Below are 15,969 nucleotides of genomic sequence, written 5' to 3' on the forward strand. Positions count from 1 at the left end.
TCATAGCAGCCCAAACAGATGAAGACATGCAGTTTCTGTAATTTTCTAAAAGATCTCACATGACTCAGCTTATAGTTGTACTCACAGCTGAGATTTATTACAATGAAAAATAGAAAGCAACATCAGCAAAGGGGGAAAACATACAAGGAGAAATCTGGCAGAAACCAGGTGCAAGCTCCCAAGAGTCCCATCCCAGTGGAATTGCATAGGACATGCTTAATTCCTCCAGCAACAAGTTGTAACAACACATGGGAAGTGTTGTCTGCCAGGGAAGCTCATCAGAGACTCACTGCCAATGGTTTTTATTGGTATATAGGCACCCTCTGCCTAGTACGTGCCAAAATTTTAGATTCCCAGAAGGAAGGCAGTTGTTGAGCATAAATATATTGTTCGCACAGTTTAGGTACAGGGAGCCACCCTTATTATTAGGGAAAGCTTTTGTTGCTGCTGCTGCTGTTGTTTTACCAGTGGAGGGAACTGTTTACCAGTCAAATCCCAGAGACCAGCAAAGGGCCAACCTGGGAAGCAGGCTTTTCTAAGAGTAGGCAATCTCAGGCCTGCTCTACTAAATTTCTTCTGCATAGTGAACATGAATCAAGAAATCACCTTCTCTGAGTTTCCCTCTATGATTTGAGAATGATTGACTGTAATATTCTACAATTCTATATTTCTAATTTTCTTTTAATTTAGATTCCTTTGCCCTTCTCTGCTCCCACCTGCCCATTCTATCCACTGAAATTTGTACTGGCCATAATGAGTGACTTCTGAAAAACATTCTATATTTCTAATTTTCTTTTAATTTAGATTCCTTTGCCCTTCTCTGCTCCCACCTGCCCAATCTATCCACTGAAATTTATACTGGCCATAATGAGTGACTTCTGAAAAACACTCCTTCTGAATTGCCAACAATACATGGTGAGACTCTCTGGCAGTCTACAGAATCAGAAGGGGGAGAGGCATCGTGCCCAGTGGTGGCTAAGCTACAACCTCATAGCAACTCAACTGTCATCTCCTCCAACCCATCCTGTGACACCACACAAGAGCTACCCATGAATTCCAAAAGCTTTGAATAAGTTCCTGGATAGCCAAGAATAATGAACCATTAAATTTCATGAAGTTCTTCATTCAATCTACACATACAAGCTTCAGTTATGTGCAAAGCACTTTGTCAAAACCAGTGAATGAATATGAAGCTGAATTCAGACATATATCCTGCACTTAAGGAGTCTCCTTAGAGGGAAGTTAAGATGCATGATTAAATAGCTTTAAAATAAAGTAAGTAAAGTGTAGGTACTGAGGCTGGAAATACAATAGTGAATGAAACAGATGAGGTCTCTACCCTCCTTACCAGAGAAGGATTCACACAGGAGGTGGCATTAGAGAGGGCACATATTGATATCAGGATATGTTAACATGATGACATGATGGTAACACGATTGAGAACAACTGACATGGTTATACCCCTGTTGCAAATGAGCCATATGAAGCTGGATGGGATAACTTCCTGATCCAGCATGACTATGTTCTTATTCTCAGGAAGCCGTGCACAGTATTTGAACTTTCAGAAAAATCCCTGTTCTACAAGGTACTTTAAAGCTCCTTTGATGGCCTGGCATCATGGAATCTGCCCACTATTGTAAATAAGAATGGGCACAATTCAATATTGCACTGCTAAAGGTAAAACATTCTCTTGGCTCTGATGTTTATTAGCTTATTTTTTTAAGAAAAGCAACATATTTTTTCAGTGTCCACTAATAAAGTGGGGCAGAATTCAATTTAGAAAATTCCAGTAATGACTTTAGAATCAAAAATAAAATTTGAAGAGTGAGAAATTACAATAAGCAAAAGAATATATCCATCATATTTTTTCTTTCTTTTTTTATTTGAGAAATTTAATCTTTTTGATTCCTTCTTTTTTCCAGGTGGTTAATTCAAGGTGTCAACTAGATTAGATTAAGGAATACCTAGAAACTTGGTAAAGTAATATTTTGGGGTATGTCGATGAGGGTGTTTCCAGAAGAGATTAGCATGTGAGCCTGAGTAAACTAGGTGGGAAAGACCCGCCCTCAGTATGAGAGGGCACCAGTCAATTTTCTGGGGGTCCAGAAAGAGCAAAAACAGAGGAAAAGGCAAATCCTTCTATCTGCTATAGCTGGGATACCCTCTGCTCTCCTGTCCATAGACATAAGAACTGGAGACTCTTCAGATTTTAGGTTCTAGGACTTACACCAAGGGCACCTCCAGGCTCTCAGGCCTTTGACCTTGGGCTGAGAATTACACCATTGGCTTCCCTGGTCTGAGGCTCCTAGACTTGGACTGAGCCAGCCTACCAGCATCTAGTTTGCAGGCAGCCTATCTTGCGACTCCTTGATACCTTCATAATTGCATGAGCCAATTCCTCTAATAAATCCCCTTTCATATATTTACATACATATCTGATTGGTTCTGTCTCTGTGGGGAACCCTGACTAATACGCTGACAGGATTTATTCTCACCATTAAGATGTATTTAGTTTTTCTTTCTGACCTTTGCTTTTTTCCTCATTTATACGAGTATTTTTCTCCATTCCTTTTCTTCAATTTGCTCCTCCTTCTATGCTAACCTCTCTTAACTTGATCCATAACAATGGATCTAACTTTCAATATAAGAGGCATCTTTGTAACAACCTGTTTGGTCAGTTGGGACCTGAGGCTGCCTGCCACAGGGGCAGATCTTTATTAGAATTTCAGGAACACAGAACAGACTTGTTAAGATTTTCAAGGTCATTTTAAGGAACAATTTCATGCTGTAATCAAAAGACTGCCACTTCACTCTTAGAACAGTAGAAGACTTACAGTCTCTGTCCCCAGAGTCTGCTGATCTCAGACACATGGGCACTCAGGTGGTGCATCTCTAGGACTGCCCTTCAACTTTACCCTAAGCTGATAATACCGTATTCCCATCAACTTAGTACACATAAGACTGTTTGCTTCCTTAAGTGTCTCGAATAAAACTTCATTTCCTTAAGTTTTCTCAGTACACTAGTTACCTTTATGTGTACTCTATATTTGCTATTTTGATTTTCCTGAAAAAGCTATTTGAATTAGCAAGAAAATAGCCCAAGACAAATATCTTTAAATAAGTTGATAAAATTAGTCACGTCAATGAGACAAAACACTTTAAGCCAAATTTGGATAGTAAATACTGTCTGCATCTGTCCAAGCATGCAGTCATATTTTACTTTCTCTTTATTTTGCATTTTACTTATAGATATGTTCAATTAAATGACTGACCTTTTCTACACTCTATAGCATATTTTAAATTTATGGACTTCTTATTTTTAATAAGAATGTACAGTTTGGAATTCAGTATTTACAATGCAGTAGATGACATTTGCTCCTAAACTCATTATTTCTTTTTCTCATTATTATTACTAGAACTCTGAGACATTTTCAGTCAGACCTACTTGTTTTTACTTTTATTTCTAAAAGCAGAAATCCCAGATGATGCCTTTCCTATTCTTTGCATTTAAAATACAACCAAAAGGTCTTATTTCAGTCTTATTCTGTAAAGGCATAGTTCACTGAATTCCAGATGGAAGTTATGTTGCTTTCATTAAAATTCAATTCATAATTAAGGAACAAAAAATCTACTCTGGGGTGACACGAGTCTTATAAGTTTATTTTATAAACCTCAACATCTATTTGCCTTTTATAAGTTAAAGTAGTAAAAATCCATAATAGTTTATAAATTCAAAATCCAAAAGTCATTTTGATTTTAATTAATGTCTACTGTTAACCTTGCCAATGGATTAGATGCCTTTGCATAATTTTTTTAATGTCCATTTTCTTATTGTATTTAGAAACATTAGTGTCTAGGTTTAGATATTTTTCTCTAAGCACATTCCAGAAAGATTTTTTTTTAGACTGTGTTGCTGGATATGCTTGAAAATTAAATAAGAGGCTTTAATTCACCCAAATAGTTCAGAAGAATATGCAACGGAATACCAACTACTTGACTTACAAACTAAAAAAGATTAAATAGGTAATTTCTTAGAAGCTATTATTATGTCTTGGGTCAAAAAATCTACTATAAAAATTTTAAGTACTATGCTAAGTATGTTGATCTAAAGATTATCATGCCCACCAACTAGATTTCTGTATGGTGTCTAAAATTGCTATCCAACCAGTCTTCCCACATATATAGCAAGGCAGGCTTTGCACTGAACAAAGTGGGTGGGTGGGGTGGGAAGTTTCACATAAACTACTGTATGGATCATATGCTCTGGAGCCGAGCAAGGCAACAGTCCTATGAAATTTTATTTTTTAATAAAAATAAAAATCTAAAGCATAACTTTAAGACAGCATTGTACTATACCCAGAAGGCTTTGTCTGTACTTCAATAGTACAATTATTGAAAAGACTTTATTAGAATGAAAAAATAAGAATGTAAGGTAAATAAAACTTTTATCAATTTCCTTACTCCATAAAATTTTAAGTACCATGATCTCTTCCTCTATTATTTTTTTTCCTGAAAATTAAATATTAACTAAATTTTTGAAAGCAAAGTCACATTTTAAATGTAAGGAGATTCAAACAGGAATTCAGGATCTTGATTCACTCAAGGTCACTTAAAGAAAATAAGTTGAAAAATCACAGAGAAGTAAAAAGTAACTAATTGCATTAAGATTTTCATAGTAACACATATTTTATTTGTCTCTATTATGGGTCAAATAAATTATAGGACTATTAGGTTCTGAAGGATAGACTAGGTCTTGTTTAACTTTGCACCCCTAATATCTAGCTCCTGGCAAAAAGCAGGTGTTCAAAAAATATTTGGTGAATGAATGAATGGAACGAACACAAATCAAAGTCATCTGATATCATATTAAGGACAGAAAGTACAAAACATTTTAAATATGTGTTTAGATATGGACTTCAATCCCATATTGTGGCCAGTTAATAAAGTATCAAGAAGAAAATGAAGAAAAGGGGGAGGGACATTAAGATAGGAAAAAAAGGACAGGAAAAGACAGAAGGAGGGTAAGAGAGATAGGGAGACGGCACAGCTGCAGAGGGAGTGGAAAACATAGTGGGGAGGGGGTCAGAGAGAGAAGTACGCTGGAAATACAGAAAATGATAGAGAAATAGAAAAGAAAGGTGGCGTAGAATACCTGCAAAACCTGATAGATAAATGTGCATTGCTAACGAAAGTTTTACAAATGCCATTCCTATCTGCAACTGGTTCATTACTGTTCACAGTTTTGAGGAGTTTGTTTTTGTTTTTGTTTTTCTACTCTTTATTTTTTCTAGTCGTAGTGGCATTGATCAGAACAAGATATTCCTGAAATATTATTAATTCAGGCTGGAGAGAAATCTCATCCCGCAGCTCTTTCCTGAGAATATCTACTTGTCGAAATGCAAGAGAATCCTTTCACAAAGTAAAGCACACTTTTGTGATATAAGTAAATACAATATAAGTTCATTATCATTTATGTTGAAAATCTTAACAATACCTAACATGATATTGGGCACATGGTGTATAATCAAAATGATAATTCTAAATTCAGCTTTTTAGGTTTTTTTTTTTTTTTCCAAGTAGGGAATCATTTTAAACAATCTCATCAAAAGAGTATTCTGAAACTTGGTGTTCTGATTTTCAAATCTATTTCTATTACCAATTAACTACACAATTTTCCAACTTCTATAATACCATTTATAATCATCCTTACTAACTCCTCCATGACTTAATTAACAATATCTGCTTTGATTATCCTAAATTAAAGGACAGCTATCGAAACCCCGTCAATGTTCAGTAGCCATGATTCTGGCTGAGGACCACTGATCACTGCAGGTGATCACTGATCTCTACCAAAATGGCTCTTTCACATTCATTGCATCCCTGGGCTTTGTTTTCTTTGGATAGATGTGAAATGATAAAAACTCATCATTATGGCTATAAGCAATGAGACACACAAAAGACCCTAGTTCCAAACCTGCGGTAATATCGGAAACAACAGAGTATTCAGAGTGAACTTTCAAGGGACAGAGCGTGCTTCAGAAGTAAATGGTTTTTAAAAGGTAATTCATCTCACCACCCACTATCACAGAAGAGCTGAATGAAAAGTGGCAAGCCAGAAAAGAATTCTGTGTTCCTTCCTTCCTCCCATCTTCTTCTCTGTCCTTACTCTTTTTTCCTAATTTTTTAAAGAAATAACTAAGAACCAACCGTAAACATACAAGTAGCTTTACAGGTATAAATATACTTCATTTTGCACAAAAAAATGGTTTCTGATCATTTGTGCAAACCTATTATTTCTGTAACAAACTTGACCATGTTTCCAATAAATTTATCATTTTTGAGATGCCTAATTTTCTTTCCTGATTGATTATTTATTTTAGCTTTGGGTTTCTCTTCCTCCCTAAAACTAGACACCCCCCGCCCCCCATCATTTGTGCAAACCTATTATTTCTGTAACAAACTTGACCATGTTTCCAATAAATTTATCAATTTGAGATGCCTAATTTTCTTTCCTGATTGATTATTTATTTTAGCTTTGGGTTTCTCTTCCTCCCTAAAACTAGACACCCCCCCCAAAAAAAAAAATAAAACCTGTGGAAATTGTTAAAGAAAAAATCAAGCAATGATACTTGTTAAAGCACTGTAAAACAGACTTTATTCAGGACCATCGTGATAGGTATAAGGGACCACTACAGTGGGATTTTGTAGTGTGGGAGAGATATTGTGTTCAATTCTGGGTACAGCACAGGCAAGTGGAAATTTACAGCCAAGGAGCAGGGTGGGAGTCAACAGATGGAAAATTACTAGGTGGAAATATCAGGAACAAGGGGGATTCTGGCTAAACCAACCCAACAGGATTTTTGCTGAAGGCAGGCCAGGGTGATCAAACCTCTCCTTGGGGATGGTAGAAGTTGAGGAACCTAATCATATATCAAGGGTGGGGAGTTTTTGCTGAATTGACCTGGCAGGGTTCTTAGCTAAAAACGGATTTTACCAGGAAGTATACAGATGGGCCTAGGAGAAGCTTCAGGAGCCTTACTAAAGTATGGCTAAGCAAAGAATTTTAAGCAAAACAAACTCTCATATAGTTGGGGAGGTCATCATTTAAATAAACTCTCTGGTAACTTCCTACTTAATACAAACATGTTTCTGAGCTTTGGGATTTTATACATTAAGTTTCCATAAAACTTAATATGACAAGTCACACTCATTCTGTATAATTAAGTTGGAATAGCTGTAGAAAAAATAATGTGACATAGTATATATTGTAAAATCCTCTCATAAAATGCCTTCTTCTCATATGCCTGTTCCTAATAGGGAGTGCAGTAAACATGCCGAGGAGAGGGCACAGCACTGGAAGTGATAGCAGCTAAATTAAGACGATTAATAATAATTGTCTCAGAAATGCAAAACAGGCCTAACAAAGGAATCTTATAGAAGAAAGGGTGTTGGGACAGGATCTGCAATCTATGAAAAAAGTGCAATGAGACAAGCAATTAATATAATGGCTGAGGATTATAAAGTGGGGAAGGACAATGAGGAGAGTTAGATTACAGGCAAATGAATGAATAAATATAACTTTTCAAAAAATAGCGTGAAGGTGCTAGGAGAAAGAAAAAGGTTTCAGGTCTTTTCAATAATTAATTCAACTTATCTAGACTTGCATGGACTACATAACCTTTAAAATTCAATTAGTGCAAATAAGCAGACTTTTTTTTCTCATTTGTTTGTATCCAGATCTGTGTTGTTTTGTTTTTTTTTTTCCCCTTTTTTGTCTTTTCTTTTTTACTGACCGGTAACGGGATCGCAACCCTCGGTGTTGCGCCTGCACCACGCTCAGCCAGTGAGCGGGAACCGGTCTCCACATGTGATCCGAACCCTCGGCGGGAGGGCCTCCGTGCTTCCAAGCTGCGCACTCTCCAGTGTGCCACCAGGCTGGCCCCAGATCTGTGTTTTATCAGAAGCTGATGGCAGAATGCTCTGGTACAAGAAAACGGAGGCTCTGTTTATAAGTATAAAATAGGAAAGAGGCAAGTGGAGGAGAATCTGGGAGCAGTAGCTCTGTCACTTTTCAGCTGGTATGACCTCAGAGCAGCACCTCCCTGGCTTTGGTTCACACTCTGTTCATCTCTAACACAAGGGGACTCGGTGTAAGATGCGTTTTCCCTCATAATCAAAAGTAGCTGAGGACTATAAGGCACTATTATGGTTACTTGCCCAGTATATCCTTGTACAGCATCAAATATCTACTTCCTGCTTTCATTAGTCTGGATCCCAGAGTCCTGCCCCTGTCACACACATCATGTGGCCTGGGGGTAGAAAACAATTCTTTCGTTATACAATAGAGAGCCTGTATAAGTAGATGTTATCAGTGTGTGTATGTGTGTGTAGCTGTGAGTGTGTATATATGTCTCTGTGTTAATGCACTCAATATTTTTTCAGAGTAATGTTTACACATGCTAATCAATTAAGTTAATATGGCTATTAAGCTACTATCACTAGTGACTGATTTATCAGGAGCAATAAGTCTACATGGCATTCAAAGTGAAAAATATAAAAGGACTTAGGAAAAGGAGGAATTTTACAACTTATCAAAATGAAAAAATAGAGATCACTTTTCAAGGAAAACAATCTGTGAACAGAGAAGAAATAATAGAGCTTTTTTTTTCCCCCAGCAGCTGGCCAGTCTGGGGATCCAAACCCTTGAACCTGGTGTTAGAAGGCTGAGCTCTAACCCATTGAGCTACTCAACCAGCCCAAATAGACCCTTAATGATACAGAAACAGCCAATGGCAAAATCAATTCTCACATGTAGTAAGTAACATATGCATTTTGACTACTGTTTTTAATTGATCCCTGTTGGGTTTGGTATTCCTTCCCTTCTGTTCAGCCGAAGAGAAGACTATGATCTAAGAAACTAATCATTTTAAGCCAATTTAAATGGTTAAAATCCATGATTAGCAGTGATCCAACTATACCAACCCTCTGGAAACAAGATACAAACATCCCCTGATGTGTTCACTGTCTCTAATATAAATAGATCGAGCGGGCTTTTGGAAGTGGCATAATACATTTAATTCTAGCTCTAAACTCCACTGAAACATGCTACTTAAAACTTCTTTCTGATCTTGCTAGAGTCACACAGAAAACACCCACTCATGTGCTCAGAGCCTCTAATCAGCTTTTTTTTTGGATTCTCACACTTGAACATAAGCCAAGAACTAAGATTTTCCAGGCACCTGAGGAAAGCCTCTAATCTGAGAGACAGAAACAAACCAAAGATAAAAAAAATTAAAACAATTTGGAGAAAATAATACATCAGGAAAAGAAATGTATTTTAAAAATAGAAAAGCTGTTATTTGATGTCTCCCTAGAAATAAGATACTGTAACCATGAAATAAAAACAGAGTATTATTTTTTAAAAAACACTCAGAATTAACTTTAGAGCTCCTAGAAAATAAAGAAATAATAGCAGAAATAAAAATTAAATAGAAGTGCTGGATGATGAAGTTGAGAAAAATCTCTTGGGAGAGAAGGAAAAAAAGCAAAGGCATGCAAAATATTAAAGACAAGAAAATTAAAGATTCACGCAAGGGATCCGATATGTAAATAATAGGAGTTCTGGAAAGAAAGAGGAGGAAATCATTGAAGAAATAATTCAAGAAATTTACTTTCAAAGAAGTACCTAAGTTTGCAGAATTAAAAAGTTTTCTGCACTGAGAGGTTAGCAAAATGGATAAAATAGATCCATGCCAAGATATATCATCATGAAATTTCATAATATTGAAAAGGAAAGGATTCTATAGGCTTCTACAAAGGTAAAAAAAAAAAAAACATTGGAACATAAAGGATCAGGATCCATAATGGCTTTGACTTCTCAGTAGCAACCCTAGAAGCTGTAAGTTCTTCAAAGGATATTTAGACATCGGCAAACAGGGATGCTAAAAAGCAGTTACACGGGCATACAAATATATATATGTGAAATACTGCTCTCCTGATAATTATGGTAGAACTCGATTGGGAAGATTGAACACTAGGAGGGATCTCACTGAGGTTTGTGGGAGAAGGAGAGGAAAAGAGAGCTAAAACTTCATATTTCACGGTATAAAATCAATAGATGATACCAAACCTAAAACCAAAAAGTAGCAATATAATCATATTGTAGTTACCATTTACCTGAAGTAAGTAGCAAATAATCAGCTTAAAGAGGTGAAAGTGGGTGCCTGTGGAAAGACAAAATTGGGGGCGGTGAGGTGGGGAGAGGAGAAGCAGGCAGATTTCTTTTTTCATAATAAAACTCGTAGATCTACTAAATTCTTCAAACGTGTGAGTATACCTTGGCTAAAATTAGAAACTTAAAATGTACCACATAAAACCCTCTAAATACAGTCACACTGTGTAATTGTGCTAATTTCTATATAAGGATTTCTAGTTCCTTTACTGAGACAGAATGCTTATCAGCTTATCCCTGAACCTGAATATTTTAAGGTACCAGAATGCTCTCTTCTACAGGACATGTTCTCTAGGTTGCCATATGTCCTGGTGTTCCTTGTAGAGTCTTATGTTACACCTGTTACCCAGACTAATTATTAAAAGTACCTCCTTTTACTCTCAGAAGTATCCCAGTTGGACAAAATTACTTGGTCACCCTAACATTGCTCCTATATCTCTGTACCTTTTGCACTTGCTGGTCTCTTTACCTTGACTTCCCTTTCTTGAATGTCCTGCTGGGAAAACATCCTTCACATTTCTGTCCTCATTCTACGTCCTCATAAAGATTTCCTTGAATTAAAGTCTTCTGTTCCTGATCACACTGCATACACGACTTCCTCACTGCAATGATCTCACTGCGTTGCAGCGGTTTCTGTGCTGGACTTCTACTAGAGCACGCGTGCTTTGACAGCAGGGATCACTGTCTCTCCATCTTTAATTGTCCAGCACTCAACACTGGACTACACAGAGTAATCCACACAGTTCTTACTGAATGAATAAGTTTACCATAAATACGCTCTAATTTTATATAATTTTAAATTATATAAAATTTAATTGTTAGATATTTGTATTCTTGAAAGTTTACCATTATGAAGGATACTGACGATTCAATTCTGATATGATTTATCCAAAGCATAAAAAAATTCCAGGCATAATTCCCTTCTTATATTTAAACCAAAGGGCGATAGTCTGTGATTACAAATTCTTCAGTAAATTTGAATCTTCTATTATTACATATTCTCAAACATATACCCTACCATTCATGTCTCTATTTCAGCATTAAACATAGTCAGATGAACATGGCAAGCAGATAACAATTAGATGTTTTCAATTAAATAATGAAATTTGTTCATGTATTTTCAATTCTTTTCTTTTAAACTGAATACACATTTTTATCTTGTCCAATTTCAAGTGAGGGTGAACTGTGGCTGATACTTTTAAGGGGATTCAGACTAAAATAACTGAAGGTACACAAAAATATTCCTTTTTTATTCTAAACCAGTATCTTTGTTGGACTAATCACAGCAGTTCTTAAACTTTTATGCACATAAGAATCACACAGAGATGTTGAAAAATAAAAATTCCTAGGTCTTGGTGGGGACCATAAATCTGCATTTTTTAAAATCACACCTCCCAATTGATTTTTATTTTTAAAAATCACCCCACCCAGTAGATTCTCATGCAGGTGGCTTTGAGCCTAAACTGTGAGAAACACTAGAAGGATTCCTTAAAAGTGAATATATGGCACCAGATCCACTATACACAATTGTTATTTAGCACCAAGTGTCTAATTACATTCATTGTGAGATACATAGAGAAACAAAGAATTCTTGTTTGGTCTAAAACTGATGAGTCTGAGATTTTATCCCATTTATATGTGTATATAGGTATGTGTGTTTGCATATATATATATATATTATACATTACATATTACATATACGAGGGTACTTCAAAAAGTTCATGGAAAGATTCGTATTATGTTTCAATTCCATTTTTCCATGAATTTTTTGAAAGTTTATACCCAGGTATAAGTACATATATGTTTCATATATAAAAATAAGTATTTACATCTTCCATGGATAATAATAGGTTTAATCACCTGAGAATTCAGTAGAATAGAGACTTAAATATAAAGCTAAGTTGCTTTGAAGAAAATGAAGAAATGTAATCTTTCTTGCATAGTCGAGCACATGAACTATGTTTCCTTCTCACCTGTCATACAGCTTTGACACTGCATGTGAAGCTGAAGAAATACCTTCTTTAAAAATTAAAACATCTCCTTGAGGGATCAAAGGCTGTCAGAGTGAGAACTGTACCCCACAACAGGTCCTCCTTGGTTTTTCACTTGAGGCGGGGTGAAGGGAGTGCCCAGACAGATTGTCTGCTGAGGGAGACATAACCTGCCCACGCATGCACAGCTTGCAGCCAACACTCTCACAGGAATAACAGCCAGTTTTCCAGAAGAAACTCATGCCACCCACATATAATCAACCTAGTCTTTCAATATAATACGCATGAACAACTAAGAATCACCAGTTATTGAAAAAACTAATCACACAAAAGAGAAAGATAAAAATAAATAAAGAACAACTGATTCAGGAAGAAACAAGATAGTTCCAGTAAGAGAAGAGAACTTTAAAGTAATTCTCATTAGTATTCCTAAGAAAGATTCAAGAGTATATTCATTTATAAACCAGAACAAACTCATACACCCAAAGGGAATAAAAGAATAAGTAAGAGTCCATGAAAATTAAGACTACAATTACCAAAACTAAGAAAAAAGAATCAGTTTAATCGGGAGAAAAAAATGAAGAATTCTGCTGAAATGTAAAATAATAAAACCAGGAAGTGAAAATACAAAAGAAAAGTTAAAAATAGGGTATAAATCCAATGGGTCCAACAACTATCTCAGCATCTTTAATGACACAGAGCAAAGACAATAAAGGAGTAGAAACAATCAAATAGTAGAAGAAAATCCCTAGAAACCAACACATGACTCTTCAGATAAAAGGGCTGAGCAAGTGTGATTCATGATAAAAGAAAAATGGCCCATAAACATCCTCATTAAATATCAGAACATCCCAACAGAAGCTCTTTCTCATTCTTTTCTCTGGATCCTCTGCTTCTCCTTGGCTTCCAAATTGTGCAGACCCAAGGGCTCCATATTTTTGCTTCTTCTCTTTGTCTCTTCTATATTTCACTCATTTGCTAAATGGTCTCATCTGGACTCATCAATTTGAATGTTATCTATATATTGATAACCCTCAATTTTATATCTCCATTTCCAACCTCTCCCCAAATCTCTCGATATCAGATTTCCTTTCTGTAATCTAACAGACATTTCAAATATACGACTAAAATAGAACTTTTATCTCAAATTCTACTCTGAACTGCTCATCCCCTAGTCTTCCCCATCTCAGCAAGCAGCAACACCATTAATTCCATTGCTCGGGCCGTAAAACCACAAGTTACGCTCCTCTCTGCCTCATACCATGCACCCAGTCCATCAGCAAGGCCCACATCTAACATGCATTTGTAAGAAAGGTGTGTTCAAGAAAAACATTAATTCTCTAACACTATGACGAAGTTGCATTTTCTCTCTCTCCTATGCTTTATAACTCCGTTTGTATTAATTATGTCTCTAATTCAAAGCAATATATTTTTTGAGAACATGAGAATTCATCTCTTCGTCTATGGTACAAACACTGCAAGTTTAACCATAAATAACATTCACATAATATTTTAAATGTTGAAGATTGGTTTTAAATTTTAAATCCTCAAAGAATGAAAGACATTTATATATATACTAAATTGAACGTTAATTCTAGGGTTGGCCGGTTAGCTCAGTTGGTTAGAGCACAGTGCCACCAAGGTCAAGGGTTCAATTCCCCACACTGGCCAGCCACAAAAAATAAATAAATAAAATAAGAAGAAAAATTGTATAAACCTTGAAAATGTAAAAGTAATGAAAAACAGGAGTTAGTAGGTGGAAGTAGATGTAGAAGAAAATATAGGAGCAAAAAATATCTCTGCTCTTACAAACTAGGAAATCGAGAGGCACTGTCAAAAATTGATGAGTCAGAAAATAGGATTTTTATGAAGGTAAATAACAATAGAACTTTTTTAAATGTCTGGGATTGAAGTGGGGAGAGAGGACGAGTACAAGAGAGGTAAAATTTTTATGTGTAACAAAGTGGAATCAATAGCTGTGTTTAAACTGATACTTTAACAAGTAAAGTATACACATATTATTTAAGATTTGGATTTAACCTCCAGAAAAACTAACCATAAAGTGGTTAAAATAATCACATCTGATAAGCAGAAATGGAGGACAGTGTAATGAGCCTTACTTTTCATTTAGCATCCTCTCTGTGTTTCAATTTTTATTAAGCATATATTTCTGGTATAATAATTATATAAATGAATTAAAATATTAATAAATAACAAAGCAAATGATGTCACCCAATCTATTTTTATGTCAGATTTTGAGACCTGTTTATTTTGATAAAATTTTATAAGGAGATATCAATTTTTGTTCCATTGTTAGTCAATAGCATACAGAATACAAATACTGATCTAGGATATATTAGCGCAGTTTTTATTTTTAATCCACTTTATCAGTACAGAGATTGGCTAACTCTTATCTGGTCAAAATATGTTGATGCCAGGGTATGTATTTAATAAAATAATTCTATGAAAAAGAGTCCTTCACATCTAGAACCAGAAAAGCTCACATACTGATTCACTGTAATTTATGTCCTCAAAGCACTGCAGGCCCACAGACCTCCCTCCAAAGGGAGACACTGCAGTTTTGAACACAGTAAATATTTCCATTGTCCTAATGCTACCTCTTGTCCTACTTCTATGTTATAAACATGGTGCTATTTTTACCTTGAATAATGCATGGCGTGATGGCCTGCAATATTAAAATAGAAGTCTGTTGTGTGCTTCATCTCATTGGTGTGCCCAGTGGCCTCAATCCAGTGTCCTATTGGGAGACAATAAACACCATCCACCAAGTTGTTTTCATTATAAGTACAGCAACGGTCATGGTGAGGCCCATTGCCTAGAACAAGAAAAAAATGACAGAGAAATTAAGTTAGTGTTTTGCTTAAACAACCTCAAAGTGGCTGATGCAAAATTAATATTAAGATGAAAATAAACACATAGCTGCTTAATCTACACATTTTGGTATGAGCAAAAATAGACTAGAGTGATAGAGAGATAGTAAGAATTTGAAAAGAGTTACTTATGAAAATCTCAGGGTTCTATGCTCCCTTTGAGTACGTAAGTAATAAGAAAGTATTTTCACTCTTTTGGAACTTCATGGTACCTCTCAGTGCCTAAAGAGCCCTTTGTGAACCATTCTGCAACCTGATAAGCTGCTGAAAAAGGTTTTTAAAAGCATTAATGCCCCTGTATTATTTGCTTTTATCTTTCTGGTGCGCAAATTTATTTCTAAAATTAGTAATAAAGTGCTTTAGTATCGGCTCAAACAATAAATGCAAAAATATAAATGCATTAATAAATAATAAAATAAATGACCACAAAAAATTTAGTTTGCAGGTAAAACAGTGGTTATTATTATTTTCAGATAAGACAACTAAGTCTCACACAGATTAACTAGTTTACTCAAGGTCACAGAGCTAATAAGTGCAGAGCTCTTAGTCTCCCACCTCATAAGCACCTGATACCTTCATGCTGCTCTTTGCTTACAAAGAAAAAATCTTGAAAGTAGCCAGAGAAAAATAACCACTTAGAAGAAAAACAATGCTAATGTTATCAGATTTCTCGTCAGAAGTCATGGAGGCCCAAAGAAGTGGCATATTTTTTAAGTGCTGGAAATAAAGAACTGTCAACCAAGAATCTTATACACAGTGAATAAATCCTTCAGGAATAAAGGAAAAATAAAGACATGCTTAATTAAGAAAAACTAAGAGAATTTTTGACATTTAAACTATCTTTAAATAATGGCTA

General features: G+C 35.5%; 1 protein-coding gene across 1 annotated transcript in view; it reads right to left on the minus strand.

Moving 5' to 3' along the window:
* EPM2A (epilepsy, progressive myoclonus type 2A, Lafora disease (laforin)) overlaps positions 1 to 15,054 on the minus strand; it is a 54,759-nt gene extending 39,705 nt beyond the window's left edge. The window contains exon 1 of the mRNA XM_008591663.1: positions 14,884 to 15,054. Coding sequence (XP_008589885.1) covers positions 14,884 to 14,945 — 62 coding nt within the window. The 5' untranslated portion in view covers positions 14,946 to 15,054. The remainder of the gene's footprint in view (positions 1 to 14,883) is intronic.
* Between the last annotated feature and the right edge of the window lie 915 nt (positions 15,055 to 15,969).

Source organism: Galeopterus variegatus, unplaced genomic scaffold (assembly GCF_000696425.1).
Source record: "Galeopterus variegatus unplaced genomic scaffold, G_variegatus-3.0.2 Scaffold7141, whole genome shotgun sequence".
In the NCBI taxonomy this organism is placed as follows: Eukaryota; Metazoa; Chordata; class Mammalia; order Dermoptera; family Cynocephalidae; genus Galeopterus; species Galeopterus variegatus.